This window comes from Sceloporus occidentalis, unplaced genomic scaffold, assembly GCF_023333645.1.
Source record: "Sceloporus occidentalis isolate IW3139 unplaced genomic scaffold, rSceOcc1.0.p SCAF_6, whole genome shotgun sequence".
In the NCBI taxonomy this organism is placed as follows: Eukaryota; Metazoa; Chordata; class Lepidosauria; order Squamata; family Phrynosomatidae; genus Sceloporus; species Sceloporus occidentalis.
Genome location: NW_028316986.1, coordinates 93,714,801 through 93,736,147, shown reverse-complemented (window position 1 = coordinate 93,736,147; position 21,347 = coordinate 93,714,801). Strand labels below are relative to the sequence as shown.

The 21,347-nt window shown below is 38.8% G+C and overlaps 1 protein-coding gene across 3 annotated transcripts in view; it reads right to left on the bottom strand.

The window, feature by feature from the left end:
- ARHGAP18 (Rho GTPase activating protein 18) overlaps nt 1-21,347 on the bottom strand; it is a 118,885-nt gene that overhangs the window by 7,676 nt on the left and 89,862 nt on the right. For all 3 annotated transcript variants that reach the window (XM_089530403.1, XM_089530404.1, XM_089530402.1), the window contains exons 7-12: nt 19,374-19,465; nt 16,406-16,483; nt 13,638-13,797; nt 11,437-11,519; nt 9,407-9,613; nt 6,856-7,020 (exon numbers count right to left, since the gene is read on the bottom strand). In XM_089530403.1, the coding sequence (XP_089386529.1) occupies nt 6,856-7,020; nt 9,407-9,613; nt 11,437-11,519; nt 13,638-13,797; nt 16,406-16,483; nt 19,374-19,465 (785 nt within the window). The remainder of the gene's footprint in view (nt 1-6,855; nt 7,021-9,406; nt 9,614-11,436; nt 11,520-13,637; nt 13,798-16,405; nt 16,484-19,373; nt 19,466-21,347) is intronic.

The window sequence follows — 21,347 nt, the reverse complement described above, 5'->3', positions numbered from 1 at the left end:
ACCAGTGAAGAGTTCCAGGACATCAATACTGAAAGCCAGGTGGAGAGCATCTGAATAAAAATTAAAGGGGAGGGAAACAACAAGGATGTTATGGTGGGAGTCTACTACAGAACCCTCCCCCCCCAGTCAGATGGATGATGCCTTTTTAGAGCAGATGACCACACATCAGAAAGGAGAGATGCAGTAGTGATGGGTGACTTCAACTATCCTGATATTTGCTGGAAGTCAAACTCAGCCAAATCCTCAAGGTCTAGCAAATTCCTCACTTGCCTGGAAGACAATTTCATTTTCCAAAGGTGGAAGAGGCAACAAGGGGATCAGCTATTTTAGATCTGATCCTAACCAACAAGGATGACATGGTTAATGGGGTGCAAGCGGTGGGATCATTAGGTGGAAGTGACCATGTTCTCCTGGAGTTTGTTATACAATGGAAAGGAGAAGCCAGGCATAGTCAGACACACATTCTAGACTTTAGGAGAGCTGATATCAGTAAACGTAGAGAAATACTGGGGGTGATCCCATGGTCAGGAATACTAAAAGAGAAGGGAGTTCAGGATGGATGGGAGTTTCTCAAAAGGGAGATACTGAAGGCACAATTTAAAACAGTTCCAGTGAGAAAGAAAAATGGGAGGTGTCTCAAGAAACCAGGATGGATGGCCAAGGAACTTTCAACTGAACTAACTTTTAAACGGAACATGTATAAGTAATGGAAAAATGGGGAAATCACCAAAGGAGAATTCAAACAAATAGCTAGCCTGTGTAGAGGTAAAGTCAGAAAAGCTAAAGCACAGAATGAACTCAGGCAGGCTTGCTAGAGAGATACAAACAACAAAAAGGGCTTTTTTGGATATGTCTGCCGTAAAAGGAAGAAGAAGGAAATGGTAGGGCCACTGCGTGGAGAAGATGGCAAAATGCTAACAGAAGACAGAGAAAAGGCAGAATTATTCAACACCTTCTTTGCTTCAGTCGTCTCAGTTCAACCTGAGGATAATGGAGCAGAGGACAGAATAGGGGAATTTCAGGACAGAATAAGTAAAGAGATAGTACAGGAATATCTGGTTAATCTAAACAAATATAAATCTCCAGGACCAGATGAACTACATCCAAGAGTATTAAAAGAACTAGCAAATGTAAGGAGCTCTGGTGGCACAGTGGTTAAATGCCTGTACTGCAGCCACTAACTAAAAACCATAAGGTTGCAAGTTCAAGACCAGAAAAAGGGCTCAAGCTTGACTCAGGCTTGCATCCTTCTGAGGTCGCTAAAATGAGTACCCAGATTGTTGGGGGCAAATTGGCTTACAGTTGTAAACCACTTAGACACTGCTTAGGTAAGAAGCGGTATATAAATGAAGCTTGTTTTGTTTTGTTTGTAATATCGGAGCCATTGGCAATAATCTTTGAGAACTCCTGGAAAACAGGAGAAGTCCCAACAGACTGGAGGAGGGCAAATGTTGTCCCTCAACTTCAAAAAGGGAAAAAAAGAGGATCCCAACAATTATCGTCCAGTTAGTTTGACACCTATACCAGGAAAGATTCTAGAGTAGATCATTAAACAGAGGGTATGTGAACATTTAGAAGGTAATTCCATAATCACAAAAAGTCAACATAGGTTTCAGAGAAACAAGTCATGCCAAGCAAATCTTATCTCTTTCTTTGATAAAATTACCAGCTTGGTAGATGAAGGGAATGCTGTATATAGTATAGCTTGATTTCAGTAAGGCCTTTGACAAGGTTTCCCATGACATTTTTGCAAACAAGCTTGTAAAAGGTGGGCTAGACAAGGTTACATGGATTAGTATTTGGTTGACAGGCCGAAAGGGTGTTCAACAATGGCTCCTTTTCATCCTGGAAAGAAGTGACCAGTGGGGTCCCACAAGGCTCTGTCCTGGACCCAGTGCTATTCAACATCTTTATCAATGACTTGGATGACAGAATTGGGGGCATACTTATCATATTTGCAGATGACACCAAATTAAGAGGAATAGCTAATACTCTAGAAGACAGGATCAAAATTCAAAATGACCTGAATAGACTAGAAAGCTGGGCCAAAGCTAACAAAATGAAATTCAACATGAAGAAATGTAAGATACTGCAGTTAGGGCGGAAAAATGAAATGCACAGATATAGGATGGAGGACACCTGTCCGAACGAGACTACATGTGAAATGGATCTAGGAGTCCAAGTAGACCATAAATTGAACATGAATCAACAGTGTGATGCAGCAGCTAAAAAGGCCAATGCAATTTTAGGCTGCATCAATAAAAGTATAGTGTCTAGATCAAGAGAAGTAATAGTGCCACTACATTCTGCTTTGGTCAGGCCCCATCTGGAATACTGTGTCCAGTTCTGGGCACCACAATTCAAAAAGGACATTGAGAAACTGGAGCGTGTCCAAAGGAAGGCGACTAAAATGGTGAAGGGTCTGGAAACCATGTCCTATGAGGAATGACTTAGGGAGCTGGGTATGTTTAGCCTGGAGAAGAGAAGGTTAAGAGGTGATATGATAGCCCTGTTTAAATATTTGAAAGGATGTCATATTGAGGTGGGAATAAGCTTGTTTTCTGCTGCTCCAGAGACTAGGACCCGGAACAATGGATGCAAGCTGAAGGAAAAGAGATTCCACCTCAACATTAGGAGGAACTTCCTGACAGTAAGGGCTGTTCGACAGTGGAACAAACTCCCTCGGAGTGTAGTGGAGTCTCCTTCCATAGAGGTCTTTAAACAGAGGCTGGATGGCCATCTGTCAGGGATGCTTTGATTGAGAGTTCTTGCATGGCAGGAGGTTGAACTGGATGGCCCTTGTGGTCGCTTCCAACTCTACAATTCTATGATTCTATGATTCATTTTATGAATAATTCAGTTTTAATGTGAACAAAACAAAGTCTAAATTGGCTTAGTTATTTCAGAACAGCAAAGGAACAGAGAACAATAGTGAACAATTTTGGTAGACATATTTAAGCTCGGTTTACACATTGCAATAAGCTGCCTTTAAAAAGAAAGTCAAAACCTTGCCTTATTATTCTGTCTTGTTTGGAGGGGAAAAAGTTGGGGAGGCTGGGGAACAGGCCACATAAATGAAAAATGCCATATAAAATATGAAGCATATGAAAAATATGACTCCTGCTCCATGAGGAACCAAGCATAAATGGCTGAATGTCATAAACAAACACATCCATAGCTCACAAATCATTATAAAATAAAATTTGAAATAAGGTAGAAAACTAAAAAAAGTACAGAGCACAAGCTGTGACACCTACCAAACTCTTTCAAGATATCTATCAAGACATCACACATTCTGATAACAAAAGAACACGTAATATGCTTTTTTTTAGTACAGTCTAGACCTATGGCAGTAAAGAAGACCCTGACTACCTCTAGATTTGCTCAGTACCACACTTTTCTCAAATTGAGCCAAATTTACTGAGGTGAGCTGTAGGCAAATAAATGTTTGTCCAATACACTGTCCTGGTGTGCACATGACAACTGCTATGTGCATGCTGGCCAATTGCTTCCACTTGAAGCTATAAGGTACTACAGTGCAATTGTATCTACCATAGCTGGATAAAAAAGGGAATTTCAGCAGGTGCCACTTGGGATGTTGGAATAAGAAAATCTTGTACATGCTCCAATTCCCCTTTTTAAAAGGTAAAAGGGCCAGGCTCCCCTTTTCTGCCATGGGTCTACAGTAGAAGTCAAGGGCCTGTATCCTACTGAGCAGCAGTAGAGTGTAATGCTCCATGGGAATAAATGCCTGTGAGTGCAGCAAGGATGGAGACATCAATGGAGGTAGCGGAGAGGCAGAGCTGTGGTTCACTGTCAACTGGAAGGGACACTTGCTGCACTGCCACTGGGGAACTGTTTGTCTAGAAAAATCGATATGTGCCTTCACGTTGTTTCTGACTTATAGCAAACCTATCATGTGGTTTTCTTGGCAAGATTTGTTCAGAGGAGATTTGCCATTGCCTTCCCTGAAAGAAGGTAACCTACACATGCAAGCAGAACCATGGCCAAGCTGGGAATTGAACCCTGATCTCCAAAGTTGTAGCCCTACACTCAAACCATTACACCAAACTGGCTCTCTAGAAAAATAACTAGAAAGGTAACCTAGATGTGCAAGCAGAACTATCACTGGCACAATCTTCAGTTGTACTGGCATAACAGCCTCAACACAATTCCAGACAGTGACTTAGGCTAAGGTATTGGGGAAGTGAAAGGGACTTACTAATACTCTTCCAACTGATGTATTAAAACAGCACCTCAAGCACATACATTTTTTTGGCTTGCTCAAGTCAGCATGATGGTGCACACTGACTGACTGCTCCCCATTGATTGTTTCTATGTTATAGTGTAATATCTGAGCTTGGAAGGAGATGACACTGTCGTGTTTTTCCTTTAAAAAGCCAAAGAAACATTCCAAGGATAAAACCTCAAGAAGGAATCATGATTTGGGGTAGTGAAACCCTCCCCCATTTTATATCCAGTCTGTTGCCTGAACCCCCTGCTCTTCAACCCAGCCTTGTCAGATACTAAAAGTCAGAATAACAACCAACAAGCTAGGGCAGAATTAAATCTCTCCTACACCAACCTTTTAAATACTATTCTTGAATACATACACGTTTTATATGGGAACAGGGTAGAAAAATTAACATGGCTGCCATCACCACTTCTAATTTGGCCGGAAGATGCCAAAAATGTATACCTTAGTGTAGTACAATTTTGCATCCCTCCACAAGATGTCTCCACTTCACCACCATTGAAAATATGATTTTAGGTGAAAATGGGCTACGCTAATCAGAACAAAATTTGTATGCTGAACACTACAAAGTGCAACTATTTGGGATATATATGGTTATGTGTCATATTTATATGTGCCATATTTATGTTACATTGATCCTAACATATGCTGGATAAAATTAACTTTTTTGTGTTATATTTAACCAGTTAAAAGTAAACCAGCATGTATTAACTGTGAACTAGTATGTGAACAGATGAGTAATACATTTTTAAAGATAACGTTAATGGAAATTAGCTTTTGCTGCTGATATAGCATTTCTGAGGAGAGTGTTTTAATCTGCTGCTTGTATTTTAAAACTGTTTTATTGTTAAAACAGTTATTGGTATTGGTATTTAATATGTAAATATGACCATACTGGTATTTAATATGTCGCGTACTGCTTTTGATGCTACTTTGGCAACAGAAAAGATGTCAGGGATGCGTGAATGCTGCCTCAGGAAGCATTAAAACTGGCCCCCATTTTCTCACGTTTCTTTTAAGGCATAATTAATGCATAATTTTTCAATGTGGCCTTTTAAACTGTAATTAAATTGTATTAGAACCTTTAAATATACTGTAACCTCATTTGTGTGTTATTGCTTTATTTTGATAGGTTGGGTACTACCCTGGCAACTTCCATGAGAAGGCAACAAAAATGTAAAATATATAACAATGGAGTTTATCACACGGGGGGAAATCCTGTGCAAAAATCAGAGTTTAAATTGGAAAAAAAACTGCAAAAGTGGGTTGATTTTCACATGACATCTAGTTATGTGTTAACCTGAATGGAAAGTGGAGAGAAAGTAGACAAAAGCCGCTCCTTTTTACTTTTGGAAAATCCTGAAAGTAAAAAAGAGCGGCTTTTGTTTACTTTCAGTTTGTGTTAACACAAGTTTAACAATGACATGTGTGAAAATCAACCCGTTTTTGCGGGGGGGGGGGGGTGTTACCTTTTAAATCCTGTTTTTTCACAGGATTTCTCCTGTGTGATAAACACTAATGACAGAATTATCATTTCACAGTTTGCTTTCAAGTTCCCTCCACCATTACAAGCAGACTGTTCAACTCACGCAGGTCAAGAAACTTTATCATGAACTGTAAAAATGAAGTGTGTACCAACCACAAGAGCTAGTAGAATCAGCAACAATAAATTAGTCCTTTGTGAAATTCAGTGCTTTCTTAATGCAATGTACTCGGGGCTGGCCTGGGCCTGCCTCAGGCAGGAGAGCTAGACAGATGTCAAATACAACTCTTTGGAGTGAGTCACAACATGGCAGCTACAGAACTATAGCACAACATGGCAGCTACAGAACTACAGCAAATGTAGCAGGAAAGTGGTCCATGTGGCAGGGTTCCCTGAAGCAGCTGTCTGCCTGATGCATTACTCTGAGGAAACTGAGAGATTCAGTAGGTAAACTCTCCAAAGAGCTCCCAAGGTTCAAAGGTTTCATTCTTTCCTCAAAACAGTCCTTTTTCAAAATGAAGCACTATGGGGAAAGTGTCTTGACAACCAACCAGACACAGGCAGTCTCGATGAGCACTTAGCCCATCATGTCTCAGACTGAGGCAAGGGACATGCCAGGAAAGGCAGGTGTGATGGCAAGGGGATGGTGGCACTTATCCTGCCTCAAGGAGTGAGAACTCTTACACTGCTGGTGGCTCTGCAGTTTAACACAAGTTACTACAATTATTGCTTAAATTTGTGATAAGACATATAGTTTATTAAAAAAATACTCAGCTTTGGGTTCATGACCTAGGGTATCTAAGATATGCAGGAAAAGCAAAAATTTCAAAAAGCCAAAGGTATAACATTTCAATAGATAGCCATTTTAAATATTTTGGCAAGGAGAACTCCATACATATTGCATGAAACTTCTTTACTAGTACCAGCGGCATCATTTTAATGAGATCTAGTTTTTTAGATAATAACTACAGCTTTCATTTATTTGTACCAGGGAGGAAGTTGTAACTGTTGAAACCATGCTGTGGCTTTACAGCTATCTCTTGCCCTGATAGTATGCCTATAGTTTCAGGGTGAAATGTGCAGCTCAATTTTTAATTAATGGTACTTGCGTGCTTACTTCGTTGAGACATTTTATATCGTTGCTGCTTTTGTCTTGCTTCTCGTGCTTTTCTCGATCATAAGCCATTTTTTTCAGCAATTTCCTCATTGCTTTGTCTTTTTTCTCCTTTTTCTGACTTTCAGCATTTTGCTTTCTTACTTGGTTCACGAGAAATGTAGGGATCTAGGAAAACATACAACATTTTATTAGCAACATTATCACCACTGTTTAGCAATGTTATCACTGTTCTGAAGAACTTTTTGAATCCCTATAGTGGTAAAATTCTCAGGAAGGATTCTCAAAATAGAGCAGGTCTTTCTGCAGTTGCTTGTGTCGGAAATATACTGGTGCATCTTATTGTCTCTCAATTCAGTTTGCAAAAAACAGGGGGAGAAGTCAGTGTTGTGCTGGAAATTATTCAGGCCGCATAGCAAGCAGTTCCTCATGAACAGTTTGTTGCCTTCCATATTCTTGCTTGCATGTCTGAGTTAAATCCCAGAAGGACAAAACTGAACTTCCAAAACAACCTTAATGTATATGGAAAATAATTAGAGATACAAAATGTGACATGTTTCTTTATTCGTTCATTCTAGTATTTATATCTTGCCTTTCAATCCAATACACGGTTGAGACAAATTACAACCATTTAAAAACTATAATAATTAAGAATACTCCAACACTATCACAATAAAATCAGTTAAAAGCAATAAAACAAGAGATAGTGGAATAGTAAAACAAAGCAGTAAAAACACCAACATTTAGAAGGTCCAGGAAAAAAAATGCAACTGTAATAAAACTGTCTCAGGTCATCCAAAGCACAATGTTTCATCCACTATAAGGCTTTTGCAAATAGTTTATCAGAAGATAAGTATATTTCTAAAAGGGAAAATTGCTCCCTGTCTGCAGTTAAGTTCTTGATCAGGCGTGAGGTACGTCTGTTATCTGCTGGATATTTTTATCTGGCTCAATGGATTATATATATTTTAACTTTTCAGCCATCCTAGCACCAAATGTTACATAGGTTGTTATCACACAGAGGAAATTGGGGGAAATTGGAAGGTCAATGCAATGTGATCCCAGATGCAATCATGTGGATTCACGATATTGCGCGAGAGGTTATCACACGTAATCGAAGTCAATGCTAGGTCAATTCGAAACCAATCCAGGATCAACCAAGAGATGTGTAAATTCGGGGAAATACAGAATTTACAAATCCTGTTCCGCTCCAAAGTTGCGTTCAATTCAAATTTGGCAGGTATGGAACGCATGTCTTGGTCGCCCTTGGAATGCCTTCTAATCAGACTACAATTCCCAAGCTCCTTTGCTGGCTGCAATTTTTCCTCCCCCCCTCCCAGTGTGGAGGGCTTTTCTCTCAGCCTCTAGGAGTACTTCTGGAGCTGTTTTGGGGGTGAAGCAGCCCTCCCCACAGAGACACACACACACTGCCTCCCTCCCTCCTCCTCTCACCCCTTTCTGTCTCTTTCCCTTTGCAAAACTCATCCTCTCCAACTGGAGGGAAATGATTGGCTCTCTCTTTCTCTCGCATGACCCTGTCACAGGGTTTTCTTGGCAGGTTGATCCAGATGGGGTTTGCCATTGTCATTTCCTGAGGAGGCTGAGAAAGTGTGACTTGCACTAGGTCACCCAGAGGGATTCCATCCCTGCCTTCTAGAGTCATAGTCCAATACTCAAACCAAGTACAAGGTTGCTTTGGACTGATTTTGAATTGGTGAATTGCCTAAATAACGTGAAATAAGGAGTAATGAATGCACAAATAACGTGCAATGCCTAAATAACGTGAAATAAAGGGTAATGAATGACCAAATAATATGAATTGCCTAAATAACATGAAATAAAGGGTAATGAATGAAGAAATAACGTGAAACAAGGCAAAACCACAGGAAGTGGAGGCAAGCCCCGCCAGAAGTGTAAAATGGTCACGATCCGACTCTGCCCTCACTGCACATGTACAGGGATGGTAGTTCGAATTCTAGACTATGAAGGGTATGTACTCATATGATAATTTCTTTTGCATTCGCGTAATAGTGTTCATTTTCGAATTGGCCCTACTTTCTTTTCTTTCGAAAATGGGAGACATTCCTCCTGTGTGATAATGTCCATAGGCTAGTATATAAATAGTTCACATACAATAAATAATTAAATTGCTAGCTTCTTGTGAAACACAAAATGAAATTAACAAAATATGGTTTAATTAATCCTTAAAAATATTCTAGTTATACTGTAAAAAAACATAATACACATGATTTATTCCATAACTGTTTCTATGGAGAATAATTAAACCATTCACCTACTGAATTCTATTATGTTTTATAGATTAAACTTTAACCTTAGAACTTGAAAAGTTTAGTAGTAAATTCTGAATGATATTAGTTGTATAGTCTGTAAATAAATTTAGAGGCAAACATTTTCAGCCAGACTCTCAATTCTTCTTTGTAACTTTTATACTAACTTAAGTCACTTGCATCCTTTGTAGGAGAAAAACAGTAGGGACACTTATTTTTTGAAGCAGTTCTTTAAGGACAACAAAGAAACAAGCAAAGAAACTTACAGTCCAAAGAAGATTTTGGTATTTAATCATAAAATGCATGACACTTGCTGTCCCAGCCGCCATAACAAACTCGCTTTGTTCTGTGGTCTTGGAGCCCAAACCATGAAACATAAACAGATTTGGGGCCATAACCATGGCAACATTCTTTAGGTTCATTTTGTTCTTATCACGGTGATCAATTACCCTTTGAAGAAATTCAAGCAGTGCCTGAAAGTGAAAGCAGTATTTGAGAAAACGTTGTGTGCAAGATCATGTATGTATTAAGTAAAAGATGGCTGAAATACACATACAAAGTACAGTGGGCCCTTGGTATCTGCTGGGACTTGGTTCCAGGACCCCCTGTGGCTACCAAAATCCATTGGATGGCACAATGATAGGGAATTCTGGAAACTGTAATTCTGTGAGACCTTTAGCCTTCTCTGTCTGAGAACTACAATTCCCAGGATTCCCTAATACTGAGTCAGGGCAGTTAAAGGAGTCTCAGACTGGATTATTTTTGCAGTGTACATATTTTGAACCAAAAACAAATAGATGATCTAGGGTAGTCTTTTATTCTAGAGCAGCTTCCTGATGCCATCCAAACATAGTTTGGGGAAGGGCTCTGGAAAGAATATATGGAATATACATTTATATCAAATGACCACAAGGAGGGGCACACTGCTTCCTTCTCCACATTATTCTCACAATGATTCAATTTGCTACATCAGTCAGAAATTGAGACTAGCCCAAGGTTATACACTGGGCTCCACAGCTTCATGGAGACTAGAATCCAGGACTCCAAATTCCAATACTTGCACTCTGACTACTATACCACACAGACTCACACTGCTGAACTAGATATCCAGGGGTAGTTATATTGGCTGTATAGCAAAGTACAATAACATCCAAAATCCATAGAACAATGATACCTTTATCAGAAAAACTAATATGCAAAAAACATATGTTGCAAGGTGAAGTCGAAGGTTTTCATGGCCGGCATCTATAGTTTTTTGTGGGTTTTTCGTGCTATGTGGCCATGTTCTAGAAGAGTTTCTTCCTGATGTTTCACCAGCATCTGTGGCTAGCATCTTCAGAGAATGCTTGCCTGGAAAGGAGTTGGGTATATATACTGTGTGACCCTGGGAAGGCAGGAGTGATTTGCATGTTTATTGTTCTGTTGCTAATGGCAGGCCTCAGGGTGGGAGGGTCTGCAAAAGAGGATTAGAGTCTGCTTGATTAGTGCTCATTGTCTGCTGGGAAACCCCTGACCCTGGGAGATTTCTCATGTGCATTTGTTGAGTCTTGATTTTGCTGTTTTTCAGGACTGGTAGCCAAACCTTATTTACTTTAAGGTTTTCCTCTTTCCTGTTGAAATTGTCCAGGTGTTTGTGGATTTCAATGGCTTCCCTGTGCATCCTGACATGGTAGTGATTGGCCTGGTCCAGAATTTCAGTGTTTTCAAACAGTATTTTATGCCCAGGATGGTTTGTGGCATGTTCTGCTACTGCTGATTTTTCTGGATGGCCCAGTCTGCAGTGTCTCTCATCTTCCTTGATTCTTGTTTACACACTGCATTTGGTGGTCCCTATGTAGACTTGTCTGCAACTGTATGGTATGCGGTAAACTCCTGCGGCTGTGAGAGGGTCTCGCTCAGCCAAAGACCTGGCACCCATTTGAGATCTAATTTCTGGTAATTAAAATTATTGGATCTAGTCTTGCCTCCCGGGGAAACAGAGAATGCTTCTTCTCTTATGTGACAATCCCACAAGTATTTTAAGGATAGTCTAATGTCATCACTCTCAACTTCTCTTCTCCAGGCTAAATACACCCAGATCCTTCAACTTTCATTGATAAGACTTGCCTTTCATACCAGTGACCATCCTTCTTCTTGTCCTCTGAACCCATTCCAAACATGTTTGTGGTAGAAACATAGGCAAGCCTACTCTTCAGTTATTTATAGTGGCTATTTCTGTTTTTAATACAAAACATACAAACCACCTCTTCCTAGACTCAATTATATAAATGACAATATTTTGAAATAAAATTCTAACCTTCAAAGTATCTCTGTTTCCCTCTGGGAGAAGGAGGACCAAAAGATTCAGTGCTTGTAGCTGATGCTTCTTTGTTGGAAGTTCTGCCAATGAAATGTGAAAATACCAGATTTTGAATAATTCTGCATTTAGCTCAGAAATGCTAGTTTATATGAAGCTTCCTTGGCAACACATAACCAATACCGTTAATTTTCTATGCAAGTTTCAAAAGCACTACTGCCACATATTCCACTTTGATTTCAGATGTTATCTCATGACCAAGCTGTCACAGGAGTCATTATGTTTTAGATAATGAGTCTGGCCTCCTTTAGCTGCTTTATTTCATACTACTATGTTTCGTAATGTAAGAGTATTTAATCAAAGAGAAATCCTTCCCAAATGAAACTGTCATTTATGCATGTGAAAAGGAAAGACGTTTGTGACACTTATTGAAGCACAATGTTCTTTGCTGAGCACACATTTAATATAAGTGCATACCAAGTAATTTCTGATGCTGAATCCAGGAATCCCTGATCTCTGCAGGATTTGTAAGCTATCATTTCAAGCTAATAGTAATACTGTTATCAACAGTGCTCAGCAGGCTTAAACGTATCTCAGTAGATAGTTTCCTTAACATTTTTATTTATAAACTAGCCATCATAACAGATAAAAATGCATACCTGAAAAAAACTGAAGGCTACACACACACACACACACACACACACACACACACAATGTACACATGTCAGTGGTGGAAATCTTCATACCTACAGATATTGCCAGGATCCATATGAACACATTACACTGCTCATGAACAATTATAATGAACAAGCAAGCAGCTTATGAAAATAATGTATGAAATGGCCTTATGACTACTATCATTTAAACCATTTTTCTCTGTTCCACTGCTTCCAGTGTGAACGTCTTGTTGTTGTTAAATGCTCTCAAGTCAACGTTGAATCGTAGCTTCCGTATGGATGAATCTTCTCCAAAAAAACCCTGTTCCTCCCTGCTCTGCTCAGGTCCTGTAGGCCCAGGCCCATGACCTCTCTGACCAAGTCCATCCATCTGGCATATGGTCTTCCTCTCTTTCTGCTGCCTTCCACCTTTCCTAGCATTATTGTCTTTCAAGTGAGTCATGCTTTCTCATGATGTGGCAAAAGTACGATAGTCTCAATTTAGTCAATCTTGGCTTCCAGGGAAGTTTGGCCTTGATGTATTCTAGAACCAATTTGTTTGTCTTCTTGGCCATTCACGGAATCCTCAGTACTCTTCTCCAGCACCACTTCTCTATATATTAATAAGTCTATATCAGACCTGTCCTAATCTTCTGGATGAAAACAAGCGAATAACTGTTTTTGTAATATAGCCAATGCTTCTTCTGGACTGACCAGGGAGGTTATGTAATAAATGCTGAATCAGAAAATATGAAAGCTATAGGTTGGGCTATTCCAAAAAAATTGTAGAAATAATGAAATCTACTACAATTACTCGACTTCTGGAATATTTATTTTCTTAAAATATCTAATGTTTCTAAATATGAATATAAATGTCCCCCTAAGTTTATACTGTAATATAATTTATTCTGCAGTTAATGAGGGAGCATTTTCAACAGCCTGTAGTTTTACAAATCTGCTCTGGCAGTGGGTCACTGTTCTTCCCCATACAAAACAAAGGAATCAATCCAATATTAATTTATCTGAATCAACAAGATATTTATTATAGAAAATAGTTTTGTGCCTTTGCTTTGAGATGCATGAAATCTCAAGAACAATTTATGGATAATTTCAAGGAGTTTCATCTAATTGTTCTCATTCTGCTGGCAAAACATCTCATCTGTCAGATGAATGAGGGCAGGTCATTTTATGATACTCCCTGCCTGCACCTCTCTCCAACAATGATTCATATGTATGACATACGAAACAGTGTGGGAAGTGGGCAGGATTAGAGGGGATTGTCCAAAATTGCCTTGCTTCCTGCTCTGCTGGTAGAAACATCTACTGGATCAAAGAGGACTCTGTCAATAAAGTTACACCAACTGGATGCAAGCCATAAATCTGCAAGCCAAGGAAAATTAACTGTGTCAGGAACAATCAGGACTATAAGTTCTTGTTTGCTTGTCCCACATTACAGACTGAAGGCAAAATATCTGCCAGAAGGACATGTATCCATGATGTATAGGCAGTATTATTCAGCTACCTATGAACAAAAATTGTACTTACTTTGCACATCCTGGAAAGCCTTGAGATATTCCACAGTAAGCAGTGGCTGAGGCAGTTCTCGGATAAAAAGCTTTAGAAGACTTGCTGCATCATGCTGCTTTACATTTTCCCAGCTGAAAGTCCCATCATAAAACTTTGCTTCAAGCTCTTGGCAAAGATTCTGAAAGGCACATGAGCAGAAGAAAAGTCAATGCAGGCAGTCACACACACCATATTTTATGCTTTTTAAAATTGCATTTTAAATCTATTAATCCTATCCCAAACTTTACTTCACCTACATTTTAACATCTTATCCTAGCTTCTGTACTAATTACACAGAGTGCTTGCATGCCACTCAAGGCATATTCACAGATGATACTAGGGATATCTTCTTACATTTCCTGTATAAGTAATACAATGAATGTAGCTAGAGTACATATTAATTTTACAATAGCTCTTTTTGTTCTCTCTTTAATAATATCCAATAGCAAGAAATGTTGCTCAAAGTTTGAAACTTTTAATTTAGGATCAGGCATGAGAAAAATCATCCCAATTTGTTGATTATGATTTCCTAACATCGCTAAAAATTAAAATCAAATGTTGCACAGGTTGTGATGAATTCCCTCCAAGAAGTTTGAGTTAACTGAAACATGATTATCAGTTAACCAACATGAGTCCAAATTATTTGCAGTTCAGTGTTCAGAACATTCAAAGGTATGGCCTCTCTCTTTGCCTCATACAATGTTCCTTAGAAGATAGGGCTTTCTTAGACATTTGGTGCTCTCTACCCAACAAAGGAGCTTGTGGCTTCACAAAGGACTGAGGCAACTTGGATCTCAAGAAATGCATCCCTTTTTGTCTTGCTAGTGGAACTTAATTTTTTTTCCTGCAATACCCACATAGAAGGATGAGGAGTTGGTTTGAATGAATGTCCCTCCAACAATACCTGAACATAGCACAGAAACATTTTCAAAATGCTGGCTTGTGACTAACATGGTCATATATATATTTTTTCTCCTGTATGATTTTTAGCATTGTTGCCTGATGAAGAAGCCAGTGGAACTTCAAAAGCTTGGAACGTGTATTTTGTGCATTTTGGTATCACTGGTTTGTGGATTTTGGATGTTAGTGTACTTATGACCAACACAGCTACTCCTGGAATGTTCCACTAGGTTTTCCAAGTGACAGGACTCCTCTCCCTTTATTGGCAGCATAGAGGGGAGAATTTCAGCAAGTGCTTCTTAAGCAAGCTGATCTTGGGGACTGGTAGATATCCCCATCCCCACCCCCACCCCCAGAGTGCCAGGCAACAACGCCATATTTATGCCCTTTAGCTACAACTGTTGCTTTCCTGAAAAAACTCCATTCACTGGCAGCCAATACTTTGTGGTCCAGTACCAGTCTATAAACCACCACTTTTAGTAACACACTTCTACACAACCATTAAAGGAACAAAAGTACTGCCCCTTTTTTCATCTGACAACCATATTTTTCACAGGTAGCTTTTATGTAAGTCTGTCCTATATGCACATTTTATTTCGAATAAACCCTTTTACTGGACATATTAAAAAGGCTCAATTTTACTGGACATATTAAAAAGAGAACGTGAGGAGTTCTTGGGAAAGTTGGACAGATACAAATAGTCTCAAAGGGAGGGAAAGCAAAGGCTTGTTTACTCAGGTGACAAATCACAATCCAGAGGACATCACACAACAATGAGAAGTCAATACGTAAGAAGAATAGATGTTTTTCACCATCTCTATCATTTCATTTACAAACAAAAATACACTGCTGCATATAAAAAGCTAACAGTTGTTAGGGGAAAGCAAGATTAGCAGACTTATCATTCTGTATATCATCACAACAGCGAGGATCTTATATGCCAAATATTGGAAGAGTGATATCCTCCCAACAAAAGAAGAATGGCTAAATAATCTCAGTGAATCCATGCAAATGGACATCTTGACAGCGCTACTGAAAGAAAGAAGGCCCAAGGAGACAGAAGAAGAATGGCACTGTGTACAGAATTACAGATATAACCAATAGGGAACGAACTGTTTTACTCATATAATACTCAGATTTACTGTCACAAATAGGTATTTTTAATCTCTCACTCCAGTATGGCTTTTTTATTACCTGTCCCTACTCCTTGATCGATAATACTACTATCATTATAGATATGTAAATATCAAATGTAAACTGTAAATTATATGAATATAACTCGGATCTTTTGAAATTGATGGTATTAGTTTTTGCCTCTTTTTATGAACCTTAACCTTATGCGAAGAATCTTTAGGGATTTTTATTATGTCTCTTATGAATAGGTACAGTATAGGAAACCAGGAAGTGATTAAGATGATTTAAAGAAATCTTACAAGACAGATATTTGTTATATGTTAAATGTATATGCATGTGTATTGTCCTATATGTACAAAGTATCTGTTTTATGTTACTGTGATTGAAGTTTGACTATGTTGATAATATTTGTAATTTTCTAAATGTTTCAATAAAAAAAAGCTAACAGTTGTGAACAACTTAGATCGTGACATGTAATACATTTTAACACACAAGAATCTAGACCACGGTTCCAGTTTTGCCATGGGCTTCTTACTTTCCCTCTCAGCTTGAACAAGCAGCTGTTCATTGTCCAGGGAGTACTTTATAATGCTTGTGTCCTAGATATGCTTACAAGATTTCTGTGTTTGACCTGACACTGAACACAAGCTATCAAATGTGATGGGATTACAATATATACTGTACAATCTTCTAAGAGTTAAATGTTATTTTACCTTCACTCTTGCAGCAACACCAGGTATTCGAAGAAGTCCTTCTGTTTCCAGTTTTCCCTCTTCTATCTGGGAAATGAGCTGTAAATTAAAACAGAAAGCACCTCAGGATCACTGGCTGTTACTAAAACACTGGCACATATATGAGTGAAAAATTGGTACTGCTGTAACCATGGAAATATACAAGCTTTACACAAAGAAGGCTGCCTGTAGCTAAACCTTTCCATATAAAAAGGTGAAGACTTGCAGCCCTCCAAATATGACTGTACTCCAGTTCCCATCAGCCTCAACCAATGTTGATGAAAGAAAGCAAGTTTAGTTCATCTGCCTCTGGAAGACTAGAGGATCCGTGCTTTTGCTGTAATTTGATGCACCCAAGAATGTCTTTAGGATCAAGTTACCTGGTCATGGTTGTAAAATACTACTTATTTGAAAAGGTTAGTGGCTATTTCACATAGCATCTGGCCTACACATGACAGGAAATGGGCATGAGCCTTCTGCACAAATACATTCCACTCCTGAACAAAATCTTTTGTGTTAAGGAGAAAGGTTTGTATGAACCACAGGAGAAATCAATATGTGTAGAGCTGCACTTGCATAGATATTTATGTTGTGTGGCGAGTGTATGCAATTTACTAATATAGCCCACCACTACCTCAAAAAAACAAAACAAAACAAAACAAAAAAAACCACTTCATGACACTGGAGCACAAAATGATCTGGCTCTTATGGTCAGTCATGAAAAACTTCACTCTGACATGTGCCTTCATATTTATATTACATCCATATTATACCTGAGTTTTCATACCAGGTAAGAATGACAGGTAAGAGGATTGTCTAATTCATATTATTTATCTGCACTCTATGTTTTACAAGAACCTACAGCGTATAGTAAGTACTATTTACTGCCAGTCAAAGCCAATTCATAGGCTTTTCCCCCCAGCCCTGTTGCACACCAAGTGGATCACACACACTTGGCATAGTGTGATGATGTGGCGAGGCTCACCATGTCTCATTACTTTTTTCAGATGCCAGCACAATGGATCTTTTAAATCCCACAGCTTGGCACCAATATGTAACATGGTGGCGGCAACACTCTCACTCAGGACCAGGACCTTATGGTGTTTCCTTCCTTATCTGATCCCACTGCTTCCAATATGTGACGACTTGGCAACTATCTCACCACTATCTGAAGTGTCTAAAATAATAAAAAGCCTTTTTCTTTTTGCTAGCATTTTATTTATGTTTGGTAGCATGGATAATGGTATCTGTAAGCACACTTCAGGCAACTACTTGTTGAAACAAAGGGACAACTTTTATTTACAAGCAAGGTTGAATACAGTATCTTTCTTGTAGGATGTTATTCAAGCTTGATACAGTGTACAAATTGTTTCAGTAATTACAAAGTTTAACAGTTTCTTTCGCTTAACTTTATAAACGTTCCCTTATAGACCTAGTTCCTACAGAACCTTTATCTAGCCTCAGTATCTCCTAATCCTTCTGGTTATCTGTTACACCAACAACCACTTTAATTAAACTTCCCCAGTTTCCTAATATTGATTTTGTCTGTTCTCCAGATGACTTAATAATCTCCCCGCCTCCTAGCGATCTATATATCCCGCAGAATATTAACATATACACCTTAACTCCAGACTCCCTTAGTCCTTAAGTAACTAAACCCTGCTAACTGCCCTCAGGGTACAATGACACACTCTTTAACACTAGACCTCTCTGTCCCTTTTATACCCAGTTCCCTGTTCTGAGAGTATGAACCGCATTCAGGCTGACCCCCTTTTTCCAACTGCAACCTCTGGCAGTCTTAAAAGCACTCCCCTGCTTCCGCAGGCTTGACACATTCCCCCAACTCATGGCTCCACCTCTCTATTTATACCCACTCCTGAGCAGTCCCCGCCTTTTCTAGCTTCACTCCCACTGGCTGTTCTCCAGAGATGACATGGAAAGAACTGACTCAACAGGCTCTACAGATTAACTTTCCTGATGAGGGATTTTCTGATTTGAACTACAAAGTTTTGAGAATCCCAGTTGCAATGCTGCACAATTCTTCACATGAGTTGGTGGCGATGCATGACAGCCAGGAAAAGGAACTGGCCTAAATCCAATTTTTATACTCTAGTAGATCAGACCCAAATATTTAATCAAATGGATTTACATTCAAATGTTGACAGTTGATTTAATGGGACTCTTCAAGTTGAGACTGAGAAATGGATTTAGGACACAACATAAACTGGCTTTTAAGATGCTGCAGTGGTACCAGAGTCATTTTAATGGGTCCAAAGAATGTGTATGTATATGTGTGCTTGTGTGCCTTCAAGTCGCCTGTGGACTTACAGTGACCCCAATTTCACAGGGTTTTCTTAGGCAAGGGATACTCAGAGGTGGTTTTGTCAGTTCCTTCCTCTGAAACATAGCCTACAGCACCTGGTATTCATTGCTGGTCACCCATATGTACTATCCAGAGCTAACCCTGCTTAGCTTCCAAGATCAGATGGGATTTGGTGCCTTTAGGGTGTTTACATGTGCCCCTTTTTAAAGAATTTGGATCAGTGGAAAAGATCTAAGAGGTTTGTTCTGTTGATGGAAGTGCTTCCAAAAGTAGCACCAATAAGGAGAATTGTTCCCATGTCACATACATCAAAAATATGCACCAGAGGGCAGGGAAGTTGTCTGGAACATAGTTTCAGGTGGCACGGGAGAGGGGAAGGGAAGAAAGCCCTAAATTTAAACCACAGTACAAAAAATAGTTCAGAGTTCAAATCTTAACATTTTAGAAAGGTGATATAAAAATATTTTAGTAGATGAATTAATGTTATATTCTCTCAAAACAGAAATACATGCTACACGTCAGGCCCACAAAGTAACTGGAGCACAGACATGCTTGCATTAAGATATGCTGAAATGAATATGAAGAAATGAAATGAATATGAAAAAATGAATTGGTCAACACACTCACTTTTTTGAAGATAAGTGGCACCCTTATGCCTGGCACCCTCTTCTGATCTTGTTCTAGCAAAACTGACAGTGGAACACCAAAAAGACCAGATTCTGTAGAAAGTAAGGGGACAAAAAACAATACTCTCATGAGATGGTGAATATGAAAACATTTTCAGAGATAGTATTTTCCACTGTGTTAAATCTACACAGGTACTAATTACTACATTCAGACAAAGTCTATGTCAGGGATATAGCCCTAGTTTGTGTGAATTTGTTAATTAGTACCTGTATAGATAACCTTGTGACAAATCCCACAGTGGGACCTGCTTTCAAGAAAACATGCGTATGATTGCTGTAATAAGCATAATCAGAAAAGTGCACACTTGGTAATAGCAAAACCTCTTAATTTCTCCTTTTCCAGCCATAAAATAAGCAAACTTGCAAATCCTTATAGTTTGCAAGATTCATATTCTTGTACCATAGTGGGAAAAGCAACCTGAACATCTGTATTTTAGAAATGTTGCATCAGCAACAGAACAAAGCTGTCCCACTTCTATTAAAGCTAAGATGCTCAAGAGACTTGAGATGCCATAAATACATATTGCCTATATTGCCATACAGAAATTATGTATTTCTTCTATTTATTATACTTCCATTTACTATTAATAAAGTACATTACATCCCATTAAGTAACAGGATTTAACTTTTTGTGTTTTTGATTTGTTTACATTTTTGCAATCTGCTTTGCCTTTAATTGGATACTGTGTCTATTTCTAAGTTTTGTTCAACATGCAAAAATATCATTGCTCTTAAACAGCAAATCATTCATTGAAACCGAACAGGAAACTCCATGATTCAAATCTCAGCTATAAAATTCATTAGGCAGAAATAAGCAAGCCATGACTGCATCTAGCTCACATGCCTCTTCTCTAATACAGCCTCTTCTTACAGTCCTACTATAAATATCATGAAGACAAAATTTACAGCATACGCACAAGTGAACTGATCTATAGAAATTCTACATTTTCTTATTCACAGTGGACAGTTTCTCTTTGTGTCATGTCTACTGATTAACCTCTTCAGTTTGATCGACAGGACTGAGGTATCTCTGGAGCAGATTTGTAGGAACTGCAGCAAAGGAAATTGTACACAGAACATGTCCATTGTACGAGCAAACATCTGCATGCCTGACCATCGACAGAACAAGGGATTTATTTAGGTTTGATAAATTATCAAACTTCTGTATCATACTTGCACAAAGTCCTAGTACCAAATTATTTCAATTGCAGACCAATCATTCTCTGTACAAATCACATGGAACAAAAATGCTGGAGTAAATGTGAAGAGGCTCAATAGCTCTAAAATACATACCTAAATCCTGCTGCCGGGCTTGATTAGAGTAAATCCATTGAATCAGTCAGATTTACCTAGTGTTTACCATTCAGCAATTGATTTAGTGCATCTAGTTGGGGCTAACCAACAGAATTCTGCCCAGAAACACTACATACATGAAATGAAATGAAGCAGTGCTCTCTTAAAATAGTATCTCCTACTCAGGAAGTTCAATACACTGATTTAGTGTATACAAATTTAGGCATATGCAAATGGAAGGCAGTAGTGGAGCAAAAGTTCAAAAATTCTTATGTGTCTCGTTCAGCACTGGAACAAGTTATTTTCTTGGCTGTGGAACAAAACCTGCATTCAGAGAACTCATTTGTGCCTTGTAGTGTGTCTCTCATCACTCCCTGGCACTGCTGCTTTCAATTATTTAGCTACTGCACTATCATCTCTGCTGAACCCTGACTGCAGGTTTTGGACTAGGAAGGTATTTGATTAACTGGTAACACGTTTCAAGTCACTGTAAAGATTAAAGAGGAAGTCAGAAATAGAGGCCGCTAACAAAATGCTAACATTTCCTGTGCATTGGTGCCTATTTTTTTTTTAAAAAAAAAAAATCAAATGAATACTTCTCACATTGTATTTAGCCTGTTTT